The sequence below is a fragment of the Chlamydotis macqueenii genome, chromosome Z (assembly GCF_036417535.1).
Source record: "Chlamydotis macqueenii isolate bChlMac1 chromosome Z, bChlMac1.mat, whole genome shotgun sequence".
Lineage (NCBI taxonomy): Eukaryota > Metazoa > Chordata > Aves > Otidiformes > Otididae > Chlamydotis > Chlamydotis macqueenii.
The window spans coordinates 63256361-63282202 of NC_141593.1; the positions used below are offsets into that span (position 1 = coordinate 63256361).

Genomic DNA, 25842 nt, shown 5'->3' on the forward strand with positions numbered 1-25842 from the left:
TGTTGCTTTTATATTGGTTGCTTTCTCATGCTCTTTAAGCAAAAAAAAAAAAAAATTGTATAAACAATTTTTAGCATCTTAACATTCGAGTGTGACTATTCTAGTGCATTTTTTACTAGAAAAACAAGAATAGCTTATTTATATAAATACATTTACAAGTAAATGTATAGCATCCTATCACTCTTAAAAGTTCTTAGCATCCATTATGACTGGACTATGAAAGAAGCCTGTCAAGGAATATTGTTCTTTTTTTTTTTAATTTCAGTTTTCTTTACAAAAATCTACTTCTTGCTTTCTTGCTTTTACTTTTTCTTTTTCTTTTTTTTTTTTTTTTGGTACAGTGAACAGCAGCAACAGAAGCTTTTAGCAGAGCTGTGGTTGTAATGCTGCTGAAAGCTGCTTCCCTAAAATGACCTTTCCTACCCAGTAAATTATTCCAGCAGGGCAACTCAAAAGCAAAAGAAAAAAAAAATTTTTTTTTTTTGTCATAGTCCTCACAAGACTACTGTGTTGGGAAGGCTTTTCAGACACATGCTGAGTAAAATGTGAAAAAAAAAAAAACAATCTAAAATCATGTCACTTCCACTCAATTTTAGTTTCAAGACTTGACTGGCTGAGATGCCTCAAGTCATTCTCTGGAAGCCTTGAGATAATATGCAAGTGGTAAGAATATGAGTACGTCTGGAGCCTGACAATAATTTGCGTCGCAGCAAAACCTTGATGTTGCAAATGACAGTATAAAATAATAGAGCCTGGTGAGCCTATAGATTTCAGCCGTATCAGATGGAGAAGCAAAAAGGTTTTACTTAGACTAAAGGCTCTTATCTTTCTATCAGGAGAAAGGCCAAGGGACAGCATAGTTTCCATGTGAAAGATGGTAGTGACTCCAAAGAATCCACCACTCCATGGCAGGACCAGGTTGAACTGGGAGAGCAGGTGGGCTTCCAGCAAAGCAGCTGTGGCTCCCCTTGCTCACCTGCTCTCTCCAAAGGCACCACAGCAGATCACTCAGCAACCGCTGTGCCACCACAGCCTTGTCCCATGGCAGACATGAGTCTCTTCCAAAAGCAGAGGTCTTTGCAGATCTCTTCCTTAACAGAAGATAAACTATTGCTGTCAAAGCTGGATTTGTGGGATGCAAATTATATTCAGTCTTGTCCAAAATGAAGGATCAGCTCTGCCCTCCGGCACAGTCTAGTCAGAAAGATTTAATCAGACAGAAAGTCATCCTGGTGCTTGCAGCAGTATAAACTGACAGGAACTGAAACGCAGGCGACGGTACAGTGTATCTTCAAAGACTGAACACAGGCTCTAAGAGAAAAGATTGTGTGAAACTATGTAACAGTGTCATCTAGTGACTCTTGCCATAATCTTATTATCCAGACAGCGCAACCAGCTACAAGGCAGGCCAGTTCCTACCATGCTGGAGCCAGCTGTGCCCATACTTTCCGTTGACACTCGGTGTTCAGCTATGACAAGACTTCACGGGCAAACCAAGCGCCTGCCCACACAAATATGACATTTGCAAACAAGTGTCTTATGAGCACACGGACATCCTGAGCTGCGTATATGGAAATCCTAGAGGAATGCCAATGCCAGGCATGGTGCAGGTCCTGCCTTATGTCAAGGAAAGCATCTGTCAGGATGGTGCTGAAACACAGCTCACGATTATACCACCTAGTGAGACTCCTTTGAACTCAGTCCTCCGTGAAATCTGCAGGACGACGTTTTGCAAGGTCCTGCAGACCACCAGGGAGCCATGGACAACCGCTTAGTAGCCACTGCTGGAAGCAAGCGCAGTCACGAGTAGGCAACTTGCCTGAGATTTTTCTAACATCTGATCCTAAGACTGAGGATTATATATCTATAACCAGTGACTAAATCCTGTACTACAGCTCCGTATTTCTAAGCACACCCGCTGAACGGGAGCTAATCTGTTCACAAGGCTCATGAGAGCCCATTAGCATAACACTGAAAGAGATGTTTCTTGCTTTCATTCTTCTTGCCTGAAAGCCTCTTTCCCACATAAGAAAGCACATAACAAAGACCATTAATAAAAATGAAAAAGCTTAACTAATATACTGAATTCTTTCATTTTTAGAGTTATGAAGTTCTTCATAAAGTGTAATACTTGCCAAAGAATACAGTTAAAGGCATGAGCATTTTGTTATATTTCCATTATAATTAATTAAACTGTCAGAAACAACATTGTCTAAAGAGCATTCAGCCCGACAAACTTGGAAAATCTGGAAAATGTAATGCAAATGTGACACTTGTCTATAATTCCTCTAACAGTTTATAGGGGTATAAATCACACTGCAACCTTTATTAGCTGTTTATAAATAAAAATAAAATAGAATAAAAAATAAAATAAAATAAAATAAAGTAAAATAAAATAAAATAAAATAAAATAAAATAAAGTTAAGTTTAAGAGAATCAGATTTTTTGCATAAACCTTCAATTTCAAATCAAGTTCACCTCCTGCCTTTGCTTTACACTATACTGCTTACGTGCTTTAAATGTTACACATAAAAACTTAGTGTAAACTCCCAGAATATTAAGCATAAGTTTTGTCATTTGATAATTATTTTTTCTGATTTTGCTGTGAGCTTAACACTCAAAATTAAGTTTAAAAAAAAAAAAGCCATCCAGTTTCAGATTTTCTCATTTGCTGTTTGCACATACCGGGTACCTGAAAGATCCATGTCATCTAATTAGTGACCATCATAATAAACAGCTCAGCACAACAGGCAAATCTGAATTTTTTTTTTCCTACAACACTAACATCTTGTATTCTGTCTAATCACTGAGCTTTGCTCAGAGCCTTGATCATTGATTTGGGTGGCTTCAGGAGCAGAGTCTCAAACCTTGCTAACATTATGCGATGCAGCCTCATGTGTCACACTTGGGCACACTGCAATAACGCATCCAGGCTAGCAATACTGAAAACTCAGCTATATTGTACCATGCAGGTGCAATTCCTCATTCTGAAATAACTCAGCCCAACACCTAATTGTAGAGGGTAGATATATCCTTCGTGACCAAAAGGCACTAGCATCGGATGACCATGCCTTTGCTTTTGGTGGTATCAGCTCATCTGCATCTGGGCAAGTGTCTGTAGACTGCAATCTCACAAATAGTTCTAACTGATTCATTGTTGACAGTCCCAACAGAAAAGTCCAAAAAAAAAAAAAAAGGAGGAGAAAAATATTTAAAGTAATGCTTTTGGAGCAAGGTTAAGGCAAACTGAAGAAATAAAGAAAAAGAGAAAAGATATGCGAAGGAGGCTCTTGGTTTTAATTTTGAAACAAAGTTATAAGCACTTTTCTTTGCCAGAACAGTCTTAGAAATATATAACAAAAGGAGAAGAATTTAAAAAAATTTAGCAGTATTTCAGCTCAGAGAAGCTCTGAACCTCCTTTCTGCAATATGAATAAAAGAACAGGCTGCTCTGCTTCCTTTCCCAGACCTGATCCAGTGGACAACTTTCCGAGGGACTCCAGGGCCCAGGAATAAGCTTCCACCAGAGCTGAACCAGCACAATCTACTCCTTTTAGGAAGTGGAAATCTGAAGGTAATGTGAGCTGTTCTCATGTCCCTGTTCTCAAGGGGGACATCAGGGCCAAACTACCACTTCTTCAGCACAGCACCTCAGGACAGCTCATGTCCAGCAGTCACCTTGTGTTCCTTATTCTCCACAGTCGTGATCATTCCTTTCTCACACTGCCTAGATCCAGTTCTTCCTTTCCCCCCCTTTATCCACCCTTTCTTTCTTTTACACCTTCACAGACCTTTCTTCTCTCTCAGGCTTTTCATGCCAGCTCCACTCTGCTTTCCAAATGCAGCCATTCCTTTCTAAAACAGTGAATCATTTGGATGCCTCAACAATTCAACAACATGTACATAACAAATCTGAGAAAACAGTATTTTTCTTGTTCCCTTGAAATTCATCTTCTTTATCTGCTCTCTTCCGTGATTTCTTTTACGGCATCAAAATGAGCATGTGCTAGCTTTATGCTGGGACAGGAATTATTTATTTCTGAGGCACATGACTCCAAGGTGCTGAAAAAAACCAAGCAATAAAAACATGAGATTGAAAGAGATTCTTCTACAATAAGCTATCTTAGCTCTTAGCCCACTTCATGAGGATATGATCTAATAACAATACAATGAAGTTTGGAGGATGCTCTGGAATCCTTCACTGTATGAGTTTGGGGTCCAGTTTTACACAGGTAACAACCTCAATACAGCCACATTTAAATTTACAAGGCGTATCTGTGAGGACAACTAGATTGACATGATTTAATTTCAGACATTATTTTTTCTTCATAACCACAAAGAAAAATCAAACACATATGAGTGATGTTCAAATAAATACATCTGATACCCTCATAAAGCTAATTCTGACTTACAATATTTATAGCAAAATAGTGCAAGATTTTGTATGTGCTGTATAACCTCATTTGTTAAAAAAAACATATTTAATAAGTGACAAGCCCAAGTGAAAAATTTTATATGATACTGGATAAACCACCCAAGTAGTTAAATCAATTCCTTTCTGTTTAATTTTGCTATTTGTTTTTCTATCTGAGCTGCCAATTTTCTAACATATTAGAGAAGAAGTAGGAAAGTCTTTTTGATTGATAACAAGCTCAGATTTTTGTGTCAGATCAGTAGAGATTTTTTTCAAAGTAAGAATTCTCTATGTTGCTCTTTTGCTCTTACATTCTTAGACTATTATTCTACAAAAATTATTTAAATGCTCTTTTTTTAGCTGCTTTGACAAGAACACCAAAACAGTTCACATCACCCTTGACCCACAGGGTGTACATCATCTTGTCAACATATAAACAAACACATGATGGGCTGTATTTTAATAGATTCTGTAAATATCAAGATCCAATTCATCAAAAGGTTTGCCAGAGTGACAGCTGTGGGGGTTGTGGTGTGGGTTGCATGTCCATTCAGTGTTGTTGCAATAGGATCCTTGCAAGAAAATTCAGAGCTACTGTTGCTCTTTCTTCCATATTATTATTTCTCTGGAGCTCTGGGTTAAGCTGCAGTCTGTATATGCCACTTCATGTACAAGGGAAATATGCAGACTTCCGGGCAGAAGCCACATGGCTGGCTTTTATAATAATCCCTCTCCTCTCTCCCTATCTTTATCAGACAACTCCTCTGATGTGCTGTGCTCTGTCAGAAAAGGAGGCTGAGAGGAATTTATAAGCACAGAAACTCTTACTTGGGAGAATGAGCAGAGCTCCGTTTCGATAAGGTTTACACAGACACAGTAACTTTTCTTTGTTGGCTTCATAGCTTCGTGGATTTTAAAGCCAGAAACGTCTGTTCGATCATCTGCTCCAGACTATGCGTCACAGGCCATTAGCTTCCATCCAGGAAAAGGCACAGAAAAAAGTGGGAGGACCAGAGTGCCATGAGGCCCTGATGCCCTGATAATGGCAGGGAATTTGTAAGGCAAGAAATGCCCAGATGAACCAGCAAGCCAGGACGCCCACATCAGAAGTTGCAGAGATCATGACAAACCTCCAAGGTCAGTGGCAGCCAGCCCAAGGCATAAATATGCTAGTTGTGAAATAAAAGACTAACACCTCAAACCACTGTCCCTGGCCCAATCCCTGTGGCAATTCTCTGGCCCCAGAAAAAAGCAAAGAGAAAGTCGAATCCCCCTGACAGTTGAGGGAAGAAATTCCCAGTATGTACCCTACTGAAGATGAGACCCCTATGCAAAGTGCTACAAGGAAGATGGAAGCAGTCTTCCTCTCTGCATGTATGGCCTAGGAGGTAAAACAAAGGGTTTGGAGATTCACAGACTGTGAAGGAAAAGGCTCAGATCATCCCATGCGAAAAAGCAGAACTTGACAGATCTAATAACCTTTTAAAGAGCCAAAGTAAGGCACCTGCCTCTTTTAGCAAGATGTTCTTATGTTTAACTACTGCAAGACATATTTACCTTCTTTTTTTGAGATGCATTATTTCTAACTTCAGCTTCTAGCCATGATATTTTGTCTATCCTGTCTCATCCATTGAATAGAAAAGCCTATCTGCCAGGTTGCTTTTCTTTCTCGATACATAAGTGTCCATACAAAGAAGTCAAATAAACTCTGACCTCCTCTGTAATTAAGACACTATATTAAGCTCCACTAAGAACTTAATTCAAAGGCTTTTTTTTCCAGAAGCTTATCACCTCCACAGCCATCTTGTACTCTCTTCTCTTTTTGCACAGTTCTCTGGTTGTGTGCTCTAGACATAAGGTAACTCTTCAAAGATATTTCAGTCACAAGATGCTATTCATTTTATACAGTTTATAGCCACTATACCTCTTCTGCTGGAGAGTTAAATGCCATAATGCTCATGGACAACTCAAACACAAATTCCTACACTCATGCGCAAAGCCAAGGTCTCTCTCCTTGTCACCTGGTGCCTTTCCAACAGACTTTTCCAGGATGGAAATCTTAGGAGACTGATGTATGAATTTAAAATATTTGCCCACTTTAAAACTCCTACAATTTTTGTTTTGCTGGAATGAGGAGTAAAGTTGGAGTCTTTTTATTCACTAGCAAGTAAAATCACCATGAAACATAGAATGAAAAGACCTTAAAAATCCTGCAATCTGACACTGGGACAAAGCTCAGAAGTCCTGATTGTGGAAGTCACTCCATGGTTTCTGTAAGCTCCTCAACACCACCAGCTCCTAACATAGCTGAAGGGAGTAACTGAAAGCTCAAAATCAAGCAGTGACATTGTGGTACTAGCTTACAGCACCCAGACCTCCATTTGTACTATTTATAACTGTCATGCACACATGAGAAGAATATTCTTACCCAATTGATCATAGTTAGACACAGCAATTGATTTTTTGTGCTGTTGTTTTTTAAGTAGTGAAGTTTACTAGAGGTTTTCAAGTCGTTAATATGAAACTATTCAGCTTTCACCATATGATTTGTGAGCATGATTTGGTGTGATATTGTATTTCCTAGTGCAATGTTAAGGATACACTAAAAGATCTCTAAGAAAAGTCTTGCCTGCTCAAGAATATTCACAAAGCTACCTTTTGTAGTACTCACAAGTTTTTGAAACCTTAAATTAGATCAAATATTTAAATTCATCAACAAGAGGGTGGGAAAAATCCAGAGTAGAAAAGTATGAGAACATGAGAAAATTAGTAACTCTGAATGATATCATTTCTTAACATTTTACCTGTGGCTTTCTGTGGGATATCCACAACTCACCATCAGACAGTGCCAGCTCAAAAACTAAATAATAAATAGATCAGCACTGTGATGCTCATGAGACAAGTCTAGCCTGGTTTGTGCAAGAGTGGTAAAATTACCTGTAATCTTTGAGAACAAAGGGAAAGAATGGCAGTAATCATTGTACAAGAGCCATAGTCTGAGAGAGCCCCAGCTCTTCCTCCAAGCTGACTGGCACTACACTGCCTTGCTGTCCTGTTCTCCGTCTCCTTCAAACACATTGCTTTAGCAGCCTGCATCTGTCTGTTGTCCCAGTTTTCCCTATGATCTAAAGGTCCAATTTTTCAGCCTCAATAGATACATGAATTTGCTAAGGTAAAGTGGAAGATAAGATATCTAGCTCTCTGATTTTTATGGTGAGACCTTCAAAGAGTATGAAGGAGGGAGAAATTCAGTCAGACTTTCAGTCTGTGGCAATCTGATCCATAGATGCTGCGCTACAAAGTCTTTTTTACACAGAAATTTCTCAGCATTACTTCTTTTAAAAATTTACCAGAGAACTTAATATCAAGTTGCAACGATTGACTATAGCATTATTTAAATAAAGCAGTGGAATTAACTATTAATGTACATACAGTCCAGCTTTGCCTGTGGAAGAGAAAACTTTTTTTTTTTTTTAGAACTAGAAATGGATGCGCTCAACAGCAAACATACTGCTTATTCTCCAAATAAATTAAATCACCTTCCACACAGAAAGAGAATGCCAGTATGTTTGCCCTCTTTGTGGAAAGCACTGAGATCACTGTACATCTTTTCAGAAATCACAAAAAGCATTTTTAATGTAAGATTTTAACATCAAAAATAATAAATAATTAGTAATAAAAAATAAAATAAGAACATAATAAAAAGTAAAAATGATTTTTAAAAAAGTAAGAAAAGGTAAAAAAATAGTAAAACAAACACCATGGTGGTCTGTACCTTCACTAGGTTGGCTCTAATCATAAATTATTGCCAAGACATGGAATTGCCTTGGCTTAGCTATCACTGTTGCTGGCTGTTTTCTCCATGGATGCAGCAGTAAATTTAAATTCTTCATATCTTTCATCTCGCAAAATGGATGATCTGAAAGTAAAGTGTGACGAAGAAAGGACCATTTTCCTTGAACTTCTCCCCGCCCAGCGGCTGGGTCCGGTACAGGAGCAGTGTGCTGCTTAGCTTCAGAGAGGGAAAAAGGCCTTGTGCAAACTTCTTCAGGGGCTATCACTGTTATTTCAGATGGTGACTGATAGCAACCTGAGAGGCATTGCTAGCTATTTCTGATCATAAATACAGCACTATGACATGCAGGCCATAGAGTGAGAAGGAATAGTGTAAAGTATAGTACGTGGACCTGTAAGATTTCAGAAGGGGTAAATAATAATAGAAACTCAGAATGAAGGATTAAGAAGATTAAAGTCCTACAAAGTTCTTACAGTGATCCAAGAAGACAGTTGCTATATCTTTAAAAAAGAAGCCATCTGATTTGGCTTGGCAGCAAACACTGAAATTGTACACAAATTAGCCTTTCAAAAGTAAAGGAAAAATCTATTTCAAACAATGAAGTAAAATTTCTGCAACACTATTGCCTCTGGGACATGTCACTTTTGGGTAATTAGGGCATAAAAATTAACATTTTATTAAATAAACAAAAACCCACAAAGGTTAAGAAAAGAGACAGACAAATGTAGTCTTTGGAGGAAAAGGAGGCTGCAGACCTCAGCCTGACCCTCAGCCATCTTTTGTTGGGAATGGCAGACCCCAAGGTCAAATAGCTACTCAGCCAGAGTTACTGTCTGAGCCCACCCAGGCTCAGATATATAGCTGACTCTAATGTATGTTCCACCATATGGTGGGCTGGACACATCCCTGAGCCCACGCGGTTTCTGCGGGAGAACCCTCACTGCTGGAAATTCATCAAATCCCTAGACTGAGGACACAATAGGTACCATTCTGAACAAACAAGCAAGCTAATATTCCTAAAAAACTACCTCTTATTCTAAGAAACTTGAATCTTATCCTGGTTTGATCAGAAAGGAAAAGAGAAAGAAATTCAGATTAGAAAACATTGAAGTAAAGATTTGAACATCTATGTGGCACCCATTTTTTTCCTAAACGTCTTCATGATTAGTGTGTGGTCTAAGAAAGTGTCAATGTTCATCTTCCTTTTGGTTGTCTTTGTGATAAAATAGAATTTGCATCAGAAATTGAGCTTCCTAAACTCCTTACCTGACTTTTAAATGTGCTGGAAGACTTAAAGCAAATTCAACTCTACCGTGTTAGCCCATGAACAACAGAAGAGGTTCAGCTGGGTGAAAAGTTTTTGTCCCAGCAGAGAAACAAGACCTCAAATTTCTCAGGAAGTGCCTCTCACCAAAAAAATGCCAGAGCCAGAGTATGGTACTCAGCAATTTGCATGTTTGGGACCATGGAAAAGAGAACACTGCTGAAAACACAGCTGAGGTCTTAGCCTGGTACACTTTGTCAACTGTCCCAAAGGGTTACAGCAGCTTTAAGTGAAATTTATAAGTCTGTGTAACTTTTTGTGCATTTCTGTTAGAGCTGGTCAAAAACCAACCTGCAACCTCCACTTTTCTGCATGAAAAAAAGGTCTTGCTAAAAATCAAAATTTTTTTTTCAGGAACTTTTCAGTTTTGCTGAAGTATTCTGATTATAGTCATGCATTAGTTAAAAATGAACATATTTATTTGTATGAAATTTTAGTGTTTCTTCCTGAACTTTACAAATGTATGCCATCTAGAGGCATCTAACCAACCTGTACACCAGTTTTCCTGCTCTAAAATGGAGAATGGCATGGGTGACAATCAGATTTTTTAAAAAGTTGGTGTCTTTTTTACCATCAAATGTCAAATCTTCTCAGAATGCTTGCTCTGAAAGACAGCTCATGTTTTTTAGAGGTGGACAAATGTCACTTTGCTACCACAGCTGTCACTGAAATCTTGCTTGGTCAGAATAAAATGAATTAACACAAAACTAGGGAAATATCTGTAGCTCAGCTACACACATCTCTAATTGGAAATGAAGATGTGCTTTATTAGCAACTGATTTTACAAATAAAAGAATATAGAATCATAGAATCATAGAATAGTTAGGGTTGGAAGGGACCTTCAAAGGTCATCTAGTCCAACCCGAGTCCTTCTCATTTCTCTCTAGGTAATTGTGGATCTCTTTCATCTCCTTCTTTTACTGGAGCAATGGAAATTGGGACAAAATTCAAGCCAACTTAAAATAGAAATAAGTAGAATAGAAAAAGAAATAGAAATAGAATAGAATATAGAAAACAGAACTTTTTTAAAAAAAAATTTACTTCAATGTTAAGCTTTTTTTTTTTTTTTTGTAAAATGGTGGTCTAAAAATAGTACCAGTCAGCAATCCGTACTGCTATAAAAGTTATTTTGACAGATTGATAAAAACTAGTACCCTGCTTTCCACAGTGAATGCTGACATGGCATCAGGCAAAAAGTACATATAAATAGTTTTTAAAAAAATACTGACCTTTACACAACCGGACATTTAGCCTAGGTAAAATTAATGAGCCCTAGATTTGCTTACTTCATTTGCTTTATACACGACACTTAATGTAGGAGTAATTTGTTTTTCCAGTTTAGGACTGTAACAAGTACTTATTTCCAAATTCAGGGCTCTGTTACAGGTGAAAAACATGAAGAATAGAGCCTTCATATGACCTCTGTTTCAGTAGGAGGTTCCCATGCTCATGATAAAACCACTTTTCTCTACTTTGTAGTTCCACAGATGAAATCAAAACCTCTTTAGAAATGCCCTGGGGTCACCAAATTTGCTTGCTTATACACCAGTAGGTCTCTATAGAGAAAGTGCCAGGTTGAATTACTATTAAAATATGGAATTGTTTATGTACATCTTGCTAAATCTGTGCAACAAATACACAATGTAGTACAAACAATAAATTTATGAGTTGCAGATTTTTTACAAGATACCAAAAAAATGTTTTTCTTTGATGGTAATATTTATCTAACTAAACACAATGCACTACTACACAGTCATTGGCTATGCAGTCCTCCCTTTCTTCATGGTAAAATATTATCTTTAGGTCAAATTAATGCATTTGAACAAGGGTACCTTTCTGTTAACTGTATGTAACTGTTGTTCTACAGACAGTGGCAGACAATACGCAGGTGGCTCTGCAGTTCCAAAAGAATGGTTGGCCTATCTTGGAAAAAAATTATTTAAGAATTGTGATTAAAGTGATACTGTGTTACTCAGTCATGCCCGAAGACCTCATTAAATCAAAGTTCCTAGTGACATCAATGGCTATCTTGTCTGAGCAAGGACTGATTAACAACTGCAGGATATTAGTCCAGGAAGCTCATGATCTGCATGAGGCCGGACACAAATTAGCTTGTTGCCAGCTATGACTGCACCTCATCTATAGTTTGCAAAAAGAAACTCCTGTAATCACCTGCATTTTAAGGTTCAGGATTTACAGGTTTTTAACTTGCATATTGCATATTTTCACGCAAGTAGAAAGCACTGTGGTTTTGTGGTTGGTGACTAGCCTTTTGTGGGTTTATTGTATTTGTTTTAATATAGGAAAACTTCTGGAGCATATTTGCTTTGTGACATAATGTCTTTGTTATGTCTTGCAGAAATAATTGATCCAAATCAAGTTACTATACACTATATCTATAGGTTAATTAGAACTTTAAGATGCAACAAATAAAACACGTTATTGACTTTTACATCTTCAATAAAATACATATTTACAGCTGCAATTTGCCAAAATTATTTGCCTTTCAATAACGGATCACAAAAAGAATATGCACTACAGACTCAAGTGAATGCCTTGGCCGTCGGCAAACAAATTACAAACAGAAGAAAAAATAAGTGTTCCAGCTATCGTTACAGTCTATAAATAGCTGATGTGGTTCTCCTTTAAAGACGTGTGATCTTCTACATCAGTTGACTTTTTCAATGCATAATTGACCTTGAGATGGAGAACAACCTCATAGTAGAGTGGCTTTTCTTTTAGGGAACAATGAGTATAGATATTAGAGGATGTGCCTGTTGTCAATGATCATTGCTGAAATCTGCCTATACCACACTGGGACAATCAATTTTGTAAATGATTGCAATAATCAGGGAAATTGCCTAATTTATAAATCCTGGCATAGAGCATTTTAATGGATTCCTACATTTTAATGCTGATGCTTTCAAAGCCAAATGAATTGTTGTCCAAGCTGTCACTACACAAAATGATAAAAACATTCAGTCTTGTGGGTAACTACATCTCATGGATATTCAGACCATCAGGTACATAATCACTCATTAGTGCATTCTGCGATAGTTTCCCGTTAAAAGCCAACAGCAAAAAGCTACAGTTTCCCTATGAAAAAGCCTTCTCTGGAACCGAGGACTGAAAATAGCCAAATATTACTGAATCAGTACATTAAAAAATATCCTAGCCTTCTTTGTCCAGTTAAGATAGCACATTGTGTTACCTTTCTTCTTTTCTTTCTGTACATAAAAAAAAAAAAAAAAACAAAAAAAGAATCTTGCTTCTAGAACTAAGAGGCAGGTCCAACAGCTTTTTGGCCATGAATCACATCAGTGCACACACCGTTCGTATGGAAGGAGAACAAATGCAGGGCTTGGTGCCAGGGCTGTTGCTGGTGGGTAATTCTACCTAATCCACTCTCTAACTTGCTCCATACACTTAAGCCGGTTCCGCAGATGCAGTTATACATGGATCGCTATTCTCAGTTAAACCTTAAGCAATTGATTTCAGCCAATAGTGGGCTGCCAGTACTTTACTTACTGCTCAATCTCACTAACCTGACATTTATGGTGTACTGATTGGCCTCTGTCAGTGGTGGCGGTTGTAAATTCACTTTGAAAAGCTTTGTGTTAACAGCCTTCAACCAGGCTCTGAGACGAGTACGAGCAGGCAAGCTGACAATTGCTCGACCTCCTGCCCTTATTACAGTGAGTAAATCAGGCTTTGAGCCATTAGGCTGGAGCCTGAGGCCTACACAAAAAGGATTGACATGACTAAAGGTCAACCTCTGTCACACATGTGTAACAATTTGGATAATGGAATTCTGTAACTTATCTGAAAAAGGTGCCAAATGCATGGAAGGAAAGTATACTCTGGGCTGAATTTTCCAGCTTTTATGTTAAGCAGTTACTTAAAAGTCTGCATTTTGAAGTCCATGCATGTTAGATGCCATGAAACCTGGGGGACCAAAGCATCTGAAGCAGTGACTGAGACAGTTCTACACAATATTGAACACTGAACGGTGTATGTGGCAGTTTCAGCTTATCAAACCTACAACCAATATATTATTGGCATCAGGTATGCAACACTTTTTGGATATCCATATATCTTACTAAAATACTGCCTTTATTCACCCACTTTGAAACAAAAGTCGATAGAAATAATGCACTGTTAATGGCATCATAAATTAAGAGTAATTTCAAGCTTTACAAACTAGATTTCAACCAACAATGGAAATTGCTTTTACTAATTAATTAAAAAAAAAATAGGCCAAGTGTTTCCGTGATACAGTGATTGGATCATTTTTGAGCAACATGGAAAGGCAATGGTCAAATAAGGACAGAAATGAGCTTTTATATTTATTTGTGTTCCATTTCAGTATTTTTACATCTTACATAATAAAATCTCCAAGGTGAGATTATGTGCCATGGAAAAACAGACAGTCCCTGCATGATATGGCAATTTAGAAAATATTTTTTTTTTCTGGAATGGTGTGTGTCCGGGTGCGTGCGTGCGTGTTCCGTGCAGTCCACAGAATTATTGTTTTCAGTAACACTGTTGAGATTCTGGGGCTGTATCCAACTCCTCACCAAAGTTTATTTCAAGCTTCACTTTGTTAAATAGGAAGAGAATCAATCTTCATGCCAAATTAGATTCATTTTGTTGCACGTGTGCTTAAAATTATTTATCTGCCCAGCTATACAACAGATACCCTGTGTACATGGAATAAACATACCAAAGACATGGAAATACACAAACAGAAGGCATGAAAATGTTTTACAAAAATCACAAGGTTTCTAAAAGAAAAATCAAGACTTAGTTTAGCTTTTTGAAGAATAAAAATTATCAAACACACAGTAGCTTTTATATTTGAGATCAAACTAACTTTATATTGACCCTAAGTAAGGAATACATAACTTACAAAAGTTATCTGGAAAAATGTGATACTAAGTGATCCAGATAAGCTGCTTTATCGTGGCTTAGCACAATTTTCTTCTAAGGTACATAACTTAAAGAAGCTGTGGCGCTGAATGTGCTCTTACTGAACTTGCAGCTTAGCAAGCTACTGACCACAACATTAGTGACATCTTCCAGTAGGCAGTATGTGAACTTAAAATCCAGGTAGAAGTAAAAATTATTGTACTTTTTTGATAAAAAATAAATGCAAAGTTGGTACACCACAGAAAATCCTCAGAAAAGGCAAAACAAAACAACAACAGAAAGGCACCAGCTGTTACTCTGCATAATTCAAGATACGATAGCAATACAACTGAGGGTTTTTTTTCAAGACAAAATTATTTGAATTTCATGAACATGACATATTTGAAACAGGGCTGACAAGCAGTCTAGAATACTAGATGATGGATTGCTGAGAAACATAATTTTCACTTTAATAGAACCACGGCATGCACATAATTCTATCCCCCAGTGCTTTGCTGTAACAACGAATTTAGCCCAAAAGTACAGCCTTGAGAATCTGAATACAAATCTATCACCGTAACAGGAATGAGTGCTTCGTTTGAAAGGTAAGGATTCTCTCTGCATATTAATTTGTACAGAAATGTACCGTAGGCCTGCATGTACTCTGGCCAGCATGCACCCCAGCAAAATGCCTGTTCTTGGTCCAGATGAAGTCAAAGGCAATGTTTTCTTTGACTTCAGCTGAGGAACAAAAAGGCCAATAAGTACTCAAATAGTACTTTATTAAAATGATATGTACACTTTCTAGTAGTGCCAATTAATCCTATCCATTTAAGGGGAAAAATCAGTAACACAGGTTGAGCATTTTGTAATTACTAGCGAATGCCTTGCTACATGTATGTTTTGCTCATTCCTTTAAAAAAACCTATCATATGAAAAAGCATTTCTTCCAGAAAAGTAAAACTTAAATTAAGTCAAGTTAAACCAAAGTTAAATAGTATATTTGTCATTCTTGGACTATTCCAAGAAAAAAAAAAATAAAAACAAACTTATTTAACCTCTGACAAAAAAGAAAAAGTCAAGAAAGACAGCAAACCCCTTATCAGGCAAATGATAAAAAAAGAAACTGTAAGATTCTACCCTTTGATACATCCGTCAGCAAAAGTTTTTTCCTCTAAACTGTATTTGCAGGAGAAAAGACCATTTACAATTTAGCTGTTTCCAGAATTCACAGTTTAAAGTTTGGAGTCTGAAAAACTTTGACTACTAAAACGTATAAGCCTTTTAAACTGCTGTATTTGATTCTAATGGAATTTAAGTGTATATCGTATACATTCCTTAAGTCTACTCTTATTACATTTTGATGTTAAACAGAAAGGGGAAACCATGTGCAACTAGATTAATTTATCTCCAGGGAGTAAGGACACATTAATAATTGAGATAATGTTTTCATATATGTTGGAATCAAGTGTGCGTTTTCACTTCTTTATTAGAAAACACATTAGGGGAAAATTATCTCATTCCCATCAGTAAGACCTAATTGCTGAGAAAGTCTGTTTTCCTTGCAATAACAAAAGGATTGTTCTCATTGCTCCAAAATGGAAAAAAAAAAAAAAAAAAAAAGAGGGGAAAAAAAGATCAGAAATATTATCAAGCAGTGCTGGAATAAATGCCTGTATTACCAAAGAGAGTGTTTACTTAATACACCCAGTCCTGTTTTTGTTTTAAACAAATCAGAGTTTATTGTATTTTTATAAAATACAAGCAAACTCTGGATTGGATAGAAGTAGGCCAAAGGGAAAAAAAAAAGAACTACAACTAAAAATGACTAATATTTTTTGCTTTCTGAAGGGCTGATCTTTCTGTAAGTTATAAAAAAATTATCTTGGCTGATTGTGAGAGAACTGTATAATTTCCCATGAACACCCATAGGTGTCAAGGCCTGTTGTGAGGTAATGGAACGGTATGTAATTTACTCTGAATTGCTGTATGTTATGCTGCATGGATTACATACAAAGCAAACACTGAGTGCATGGTGGGAACACTTGTGCAGACAGACTGAAGCATATTTCCATAGCGCTGAACTATACATCAAACGCAGTGCTTCTGATGTTTCCCACAACAAAGAGAATTTCAAAAGCCTCCAAATCAGTAACTATGCTTAAAAGTCTTTGCAATAGCCCTTCTATTTATCTGGTGTACATTGAAAACAAAGAACTCTAAATGAAAACAAATATCTATCAACTTTACTTTGCAGTGCTGAGAGGAAAAAATACTAGAACGCTGTTTACAGTACTAAGAAGGAGACGTTCGCTCTATAAGGTCCACTAAGACCTAATACTGAACAACTGACCTGTGGACATACTTGTGTTTGCAGCTATCTTGAAAGGATTGGTGGAAGACAATTGACTAGAGCCACAACTTTATAAAGGGACAATGATGAGACATTCCTTTAACCTTTACAGTGGTTTAATCCACACTTCTATACCATACAAACTAACAGAATACAGACTATTCAGATACATACTTACAATTGCTTTTATTTATTTTCATAGATCAGCTTTGTAAAATCACACACACTTTCTGATTACTTTCTTTTGCTATATTTTTTTCTTTATTAAACATTAGTTCTTTGATAGATAAAATATACCAAATTGAAAGTCAAAACAAATGAGAAACGGCCAAAACTTTTAGCTAGCCCTTAGAGTATGTGATCCTTTGCTAACAACTTTTGACATTAACTGAAATAATCTGAGACCATGAACTGCCCACAATACCTTCCAAAAAACCCTAAATTAAATTATTCTTTTCAAGATAATTCACCTAAAATACACATCACCATTTTGCTAGCCAACAGGAAACCTGCATTGTGTGTTAAGAACAGAAGCACAAACCCACACAAAAACTCAGCTGACACCCATCGGTGGCCTGAATCTGGCACATACATCAGTACTATGTCTTATTTTTACTTAACATCTTTTTCTTCTTTGCTTTTGGCTTTTCTCCCAACAACCTTCCTTCTTTCATTACTTGAAAAGAATTTTTGAGTTAATCTGAAATTCTTGCCTATTTTAAAAAGATATTAACAATATTTGCAACTTAACTTGCATAAAACTGATTCATTAAAAAATTAAATGATAATATAAATATTTAAGGATAATATCAAGTCCTCTAATTCAATTTGTTTTAGCTAACTTTCAATGTTTTATATAATTTGATAATGTGGCAAGTTTATTTTATTATTTTATTCTTTTATATTCTGTTAATTAGCATAGTCTAAACTACAAAACCCTTCCTAACTATGAAAATAAAGCCTCCAACATCATTATAAGACGTTCCACTAAAAAAATTTGATTAATAATATATTCTAAAGTGCTCTCATTATAATCACTGGGTTTTGGTAGGAGTCAGATTTAAGTCTGATTTGTTAATATTTGCTATACAAGAAAAATTCCATCCCCACTGAAGGCAGAAAAAAACCCCACCTAACGATTGCAAGTCACCCAGTTTTACGGAGTACATTTAGATGTGTTCTGAGACCGATCTTTTACTCTGTAGCGTGAAAATCTCTCGCCATAATGACTCTTTTGGGTAAATAGTTTGAGACAAAGACCTTGATGTGCTATTTACTCTTTGTTTGTGTATAGGAAACGCATAGGAGCTCCTACTCATAGAAAGAAGTCACACAGATTGGATAGTATTCGAAAATAGAACATAATGATTAAAAGAAGTAATTATCTGTCCCAAAGAGCTGACAACCTAAATATTCACAGGTTTTCTGTGAGCAAGTGCTACACGCAACATGCTGGCTCCACAACACCAAGTATATTTTAAAAATCCTTTCACTTTTACTGTATAGCCACTGAAGATTGCAAAAACACTCTTCACATCCTCAAGGACTCCTTGTCAGGTTTCTAACCAGCAAGCACGTGCCCTTGTATTCTGAACATTTGGATTTGGTCTAGATGAGTAAATATCACCGGCAGATCTACAGACACATTTATAATGACTCTTCGTGGCACTTAGTCTTGAGGGAAGCAGAAGCCGCTGCTACAGAGGACTAAACAAAACTAAGAAATTACACCGTCCAGCACAAAGCAAAGAAGAAATGAATGGCAAAAGACTCGGTAGACAGTAGGCTGTTTCCGTAAATAAGAAACACTGACACACACAGGGATTATACGTATTCCTTATTAATTATTGTGTGTAAAACAAGCATATATTATCTTTTCTTTTTAAACTAACTTATCACAAGATGCTGTTGTTAGCATCTGCGTACAAACTTTACCTAAGCACAAAACTCCAGCACTTCGCTGGAGAAAATGTCACGAGCAGTAACAGCCATGGATGTCCCTGCACAGCCAAAGGAATACAATAGCAGGTTTACGATCTGTTCTGCCAAACCACAGTCAGTGTTCATCGCAAAATAAACCAAATTATCACAGCCTGAATGTTTTCATATCAATTATCAGTGTTACTCTCTCTAAGATGGTGACAAACACAAAAAAAAAAAAATAACATCTTCAGAGAACTGAAAGTGGCTTTCCCACAAAAGCACTGAAAGCATCATTAGGGAAATGCACAGTCGGTGCAGCAGGACAGCGGAACTAAGTTGTGAAGTGCTAATACCTTCACTGTACAAACAGCAGGGCTGTAGAATAGGCTCCTGCACTTGTTTTGGCAGCTTTGTTGGACTGTCTGTTGGACCCACAGCGACGGCGCAATACGCGCTCTCAACCCACATGTGCTACTTAAAGCTGATGCAGCTGGTACTGTGACCCGAGAGCTCCATCATTTTTTGTTACTCAGGTCAAAATGCAAAGAGCATTGTTTGCTGCAACCTTCAGCCTCCTCTTGCCACATCTCTCTACTCCACATCACAGCACCTGCAAGATTCTGCTCTTCCTATGCAAACCAAGTGGAGCTCTGAGGTTTTTTGGCTACCTCTAGTGCGGCAAGGCTTTTTCTTGCACTGGCCATATTTTGAAATCTGCTGGATCGGTTTATGGAAATTATGTTGTTTTTTTTTTTTCACGGCTAGTGAATGGTGCTAGTAATACATACTATTACACTCAATGTCTACTTCAAAACAATCAAATTTGACAAGGAAGGAAAGATAACAACTTACTTCCCAGAGATGCTGAGTGTTCCTGATGGCTCCTGCTTGAACCTTCTCCGGCAAGAGCAGGACTCCCTGGAACGGCCCAATCCAGGTGCCTTGCTGGATCCGCTGCGCCGCACAAATGCCGTAGGCCAGGCCAGGCACTGTGCTGGTGCACAGACACACTTCCCGGGGCAAATCCCGGAGCCACTCTGGGATCTCAGGTGGAGGGGCTGCTGCGGCGGCGCTGCTGGTACCCACCAGACGGCGCAGGGAGTGGAGGGGCCCGTGCATGGGGCACTCACCGTTGCGGTTGTCGGCACACATGTCACATCCTGTGGGGCGAAGAGGGAAAAACACCATCAACATGGTACTGTGGGACACCGCCATGGTCGCTGCGACTGGCAAGATCGTGTGGATCACACCACTTTCCCTGTAATTTTGTGGCAGCTCGGCACTCATACACACTGTGCCCTTTTGCATGTTGCTTAGGATGGTTTTCTTAATCTCTCCAAAGTCCCTAATAAGAAATCACAGAGGCTGAGCAAAAACCCTGCAGACATTTTGCAAGCCTGGTGTGTTCACAGACCTCCCAAGACTCATTTGTTTTAACACAGTTTTTTAAGATTCATTTTTTGCTAATAGAAAAACTGTTTAAACTGTCCCCGTGTGTTTCCATAAGATGTTTTAAAAAACAGTCATTACACCTTAGAAGTTCCCCTCATTTGCCTAACTCTCAGCCCAAGCGTTTAAGTGGAACAGAATTTAATTTCACCCTTATTTTAAATGAACATTTGCTCTACTTTTTACATTAACATGTGAGAGCATGCTTGTCTGTTTAGAAAATAAGATAAATATAACAGAATCTCACAAATGTCAAATCATAACATGCACGAACATTTACTTTCTTAGAGCTGAACGTAATCTTTAAATTGAAATTATGTAGCAAATATTACTGATTCCTAGCACACATTTTAAATTTTTTATGGAAAGGGAATGCATGTTCTTAGCCTGTTACATGTAGCTGAGGCTAAGAACAAGACCTGCATGTCTTGTGTTGTGAGCAGCTCCATGAAAAAAAAATTTTGTAAAAATGTTAGTTTTTCTAACTACTCTTAATAACGGATGGTGTTCTTCTATTTTGGGAAGACTCTACTGTGATTTTTCTTTTCTAAGCAAAGAAAATTTTGGTTAAATGTTTCCACTGCACACTATTGCACGTGCCATGAATGCACAACTTCCAGGAAAATGTTTCATGCTCAGGAAATCCATTTCTCTGGAGGTATGCTGAGTTAACATAACAATAAATCTATTGAAATAGGTTACCTTCTTCCGTATGTTTCACTTTCCTAGCACAGTAAAGGTTTTCATATAAAGTTGTTCCAGAAACACAAAGGAAAAACAGTAACTATGACACAGCGCTCATGTAGCAAGTCCTAGATCTTTCCCCTAATAATTTTATACACCCTACAGCCATTTTTATAAAAATAAAGCACAGTATTCACTACAGCAGCCGGAGCTTCCTGGTCTAAGCCACAGATTTAGGCTTGCTAGATTGCCTGTAACCACAGTTTCAATTCTCAGGGGAACTGACTCAGCTGTTCGTCTTTCTGAGGTGGATATACTATGTATAATGTAGGCCTCCTTCCTACAGAGCCTTCAAAGGAAAACCTTCCTCTCTATTCAGTAAAAGCTGCTAAAGGAGATTAAAAGCTGCATTTTTCAAATTACAGCCTCTATTTGCATTCTCCCATTCTTATTTTAGACACACTTTCTAAGCACTATTTCCTGTCATCCCCTTTTAAATTGTGCCGTACAAAAATGACGCACTCAGAAATATGACAATATTTGAAAGTTACACATGGAAGCTAATTTCCCTCGAAACTGCTATGCCTTCCTTTGAGTCTTGCAGGAAAGGCACGTGTCCCTCCTTGGTGCTCGCCTGTTCAAGCTCTCCACCCGTGGCATTTGTTGCGGATCTTAGCAGGGAGCAAGCAAGCGAGACCCGAGTTGTGCACTGCACTGATGGGTGCCCGTGCAGAAGAAGGCCTGCCTGTGGAGCTCGCCCCATGCCACCCGTGACATGGCAGCAGCCCAAGGGCAGTAAGACAGGGGGGAGAGGAGCCCTTGCTGCCACTGCAGAACACCAGAGCAGCTGCGGGACGAAGCCCTCTAGTGGGAGCCGTGCTCATATTGGCCAAGGAAAAAAAAAAAAAAAAAAAAAAGCCTTTTGGCTGGAGGGTTAAAGCCTTTCCTTAACAATATAATCCCTGTCACAAAACGACTCTTTTGTTGGGTTAAGCCGCAACTGTAGAGGGGTTTTGCTCGCTCAGCCACGTCAATTAGAGGTGGCTGGAGGATGAGATTTGCGGGACCCCAGGGAAAAGGTTTCTGGCTAGTCCTGAGAAAAGATTACTATGCAGCAAATATTCCTAGAGTCATTCCCAGGCATGATGAATAAAAGACAGCAAGTACATGTTGGGTTTGGCGTTTTATTTTTTTTGTTGTTGTTGTAGTTTCCACAGTTAGTTCGGAAAGTGAGGCATCACCACAACATCTCTTCTTTCCTCTTTGAAACCAGTCATCAAGAAACCCTGTGTTTCTGGCATATCCAAAGATCTCAGGAGCTGCATTGGAATTTGGCACTGAAGATCATACAGGAAAGGATCTCAAATAGGAAAAAAAGGAAAAAAAACCAACCCCAAACAGGTTTGTATGTGAGTACACTTTAAACAAATCCAGCATCTTACCACACAAGTTATAAAGAAGACATCAGACAGGAAAACTGAGGGCTTAAAGAGAGGGTGCCTAACCATGATGTCAGCTAACACCCAGGGCAGGCCCTGGCATCCGACCTGTTTGCACTGTTTGACCGACTTGTAGACGCATAACTCTCCTTCCAACTACCTGATTATTAATGGCTTTCTTGGAGACACCGTGTCTCTGTAGCAACTTACATTAAACATGCTACGGCATCTTCCTGACTCCACTCAGGCGATTTCAGTGTCAATTTCCTACATCCTGCCACCAGATATGTGTAACTTTTCACGCACACAACTTTTAGTACCTGCCTAGAGCAAAGATTTCTTCACTTTGTCCTGGCAACACAAGTGCATCAGTGTGGATAAAACATCTTGTTTCTACCTTTTCAAGGAAAATAAATTAAGAAATTGATGAGTGTAAACAAACCCTGTGTCACTGTCATTTGCCCTTACAAAAAGTCACACACAGTGATATTTATTTTCCACTATCCAAAACCACTGGTAATGTCTTAATGCTTGGCAAGTGGCAGTATCTGATCTCCTGCTGTGTTCCTTTCCCTTTGTCCTGCCAAAGCTGAAGATTTGGAAAATCGGACTTCTTCTGAAAGCGGTTTGGCTTACGGCTTGTTGATGAGAGGGAAGGAGTCTGTCTTTAACACTAAGCAGTACTGAAATACTTCTTAGTTGCATGCTTTACACATCTGTCTTTTGTTTTCATGCAATTGTACAATCAAAATTTTTAAAATTCATCAAAAATGTTACAAGGAGTGGAAACCCTACTAGACATATTTTACTATGCCTTTGTGTAAAAATTTATCATGCATCTTTTCTTCTTCTGTGAGTAGCTTTTGTATTGCGATACTTGGAAGACTTTGACCCAAGCACACTTTCAATAACGTTATACCACTCAGTTAAAGACTGTCACTGTAAGTAGTGGATTTCTCTGCCTCAGACAATGAGGGAAGGAAATCCTTAATATCAGATATGGGAAAAAAGGGAGAGCTTCAAGACTTGCACACTACTCTGTCTCACAGAAGGCAGGGTGACCATCACAGGCAGGGTGATCCTCACAGAAATATCAACAGTATCGTCTTCACGGCTACTGCAAAGTCCAGTGTGATACAGCACACCGACTTGCTTAATGATACACGGAAAAGATGAGGGGTTTTTGAGACAGAGAGTGCTGTGGTCCACTGACATCACTAGAGACGCCAAACCGGATGGTCACCATTAAGACCTACATGGGTTTGGGATGCTCACATAGAAGGGACACAGTGGAACAAGCGTGAGCTTCCCAGAGGACTGCCACACAAGGCAGGAAGGAGAGATGTACTGTGCCCTTCCTCCTATTTTGGCCTCAGAGAGCAGCTCTGTGAGTACAGGCCTCCTCCAAGGACCATGAAATTAATACTTCCACTGTCTGTAACAGCATCAGTCAAGCCCCAAATCAAGACAAGAAGAAGCAAGAAATGTGAGAAAATTGAGGGATTTGATGAAAATTGAAAAAGCAAGGAGGACGGCAGCCAGAGCTAAGTGTGTCCTGATAAAATTAGGAGATGTAGAAGTTAACGTCAGTGGGAATGCTCCATTGCAGGCCCAGACGTGGCCAGACTCTTTGGAAGGCGATCAGTTTCTTGCTCTATAGATAGGAGGATTAAGGAAAGGAAGAAGCAAGGAAAAAAAAAATTAAAATATTTCCTAGTGGAGCTCTTTGGTATGGCTCTTTTGGGAGGAGTGCAATATGTTATCATTTATCTGCCTCCATAAAAATGAATGCAGCGTAATGCCAGCGCCATAACTCCATGTCAGTACACTTAAAAGTACTAAACCTAGGCAAAAGGGAAAGGACACATCATTGCCCCCAAAACACAATTCTAAACACTCTCCAGCCTACATAACACAATTACTGCATATTTGAAAGGAAATCTGAGAGGACAAAGCTTTTGTCAGCGAAAGGTAGAGTCCAACATAGCATTTTAACCAGCGAACCAGCTGTAACAATAAATGAAAGAAATACATTTTTGTCTCAGCAATAATACGCTTCAAAGGTGCAATTATACTGGATACCTGCAGTTTGCCAGTATTAAAGAAGGGTGGCCTCTGACCCTCTGCTTCATAATTCACTGCAAGCACGCAGGTATCTGGTGCAAGCGGCCATCATTTCACAGGGTATTTACGCGCTTGCGAGCATAAATCACCGCGGCTGGCCCTGCGTCCCCGGCTGGGCCCGGGTGCCCGGCTAAGGCCGCGGGTGGGCTGGGTGAGACAGAGCCCTTTGGTTTCCTGAGGGATGGGGCTTTCCTGGGGACCACGGCCTCCTCCTGCCTCAGTTTCCTCACCGACGAGCTGCCATTACACCCCTTTTTTTTCAAAATTAATCGCAGTTTCTCGCAGACTGCCTGACCGGAGGCAGGCTTTCGGGGAGGGGGCGGGGGGGGGCGACGACGACACATGTAGCCCAGACGCACTTTCCCCCTCTGGTTCCTGTTATTTATCCGTTTATCGGCTCTAAACCCGGCTGCGGAGAGCGGGGCCGAGCCCAGCGGGATGCCCTTGGGGGCTGAGGAGCCGCGAAACCCGGCCGACACCGGATACCGGCCGCCGCCCCCCGAATCTGCCCGGCCCTTCCCGGGGACCAACCCCCCCCTCCGTCCCCCATTCCTGGGGTTCCCCCCCCACCCTCGCCCCGGCTCCCCGCTCCCGCGGCCGAGCCAGAGCTAAGCCTGGGTCTGAGCTCTCCGGCCCGGGGGTCGGGCAGACCCCATCCCAGCTCCCCCGAGGACGAGGAGGACAGTGTGCAAGGGACACCTCGAGGTCGGCTAGGGGGTCGGGGGGAGCGACCTGCTTGCGGAGCTGCTTTCTGTTGGGTTGGTTTTTTTCCGGTTTTTGGGGGCTTGGTTTTTTTTGTGTTTTTTTTTTTGTTTTTTTTTTTTTTGCGAGGCGGGTAGGGGGACGGCTTTTCCCTGCCGTCGATTGAAGGTATGAATGAATTAGATTTCCGTGTCAGGTATGAGAAGGGTAGGAGAATATTGTGTGTAGATAAACCTTGCCACCCCCTGCCCCTGAGAGACCCCCATATACAATGTAGAGATGATGAATAGGCTCTGGGAGAGGAGATCGAAGTTCAGTTCGCGCCGGCTCCACTCTCTCCTACAAAACTATAGGGCAATTAATTGTGGCTTGTCCCCTCATCCTTCATCTCCTGGTGGCACATATCGATGGAGATTACTGCTGATGGACCATTTTATCACCCTAAATAAACAGTCACCACCTTCTCTAACCTCAATCTAATATATGGCTATCTGCTCTGTTTAAGGGTGCTGGGTAACTAATGATGTAAAGTAGCTAAATCATACAGGTTACCAGCAGCCTAGAGGAAAAAAAAAATCTAAATATTCCCCACACCGATCCACTTCACGGCATGTTATATATACACTGTCTCCCCGTAAATTGAATGGGAAGAGGCGTGCAAACCCCTTGCGTGCGTGACACTTGAGTATTTTACACGGCGTATTTATGACGGTGGCAGGTTGGCCC

At 39.3% G+C, this 25842-nt stretch overlaps 1 protein-coding gene across 1 annotated transcript in view; it reads right to left on the reverse strand.

Moving 5' to 3' along the window:
• The window catches only part of PRDM6 (PR/SET domain 6), a 75354-nt gene that overhangs the window by 45777 nt on the left and 3735 nt on the right, over positions 1 to 25842 (reverse strand). The window contains exon 2 of the mRNA XM_086770732.1: positions 19571 to 19878. Within this exon, the coding sequence (XP_086626858.1) occupies positions 19571 to 19878 (308 nt within the window). The remainder of the gene's footprint in view (positions 1 to 19570; positions 19879 to 25842) is intronic.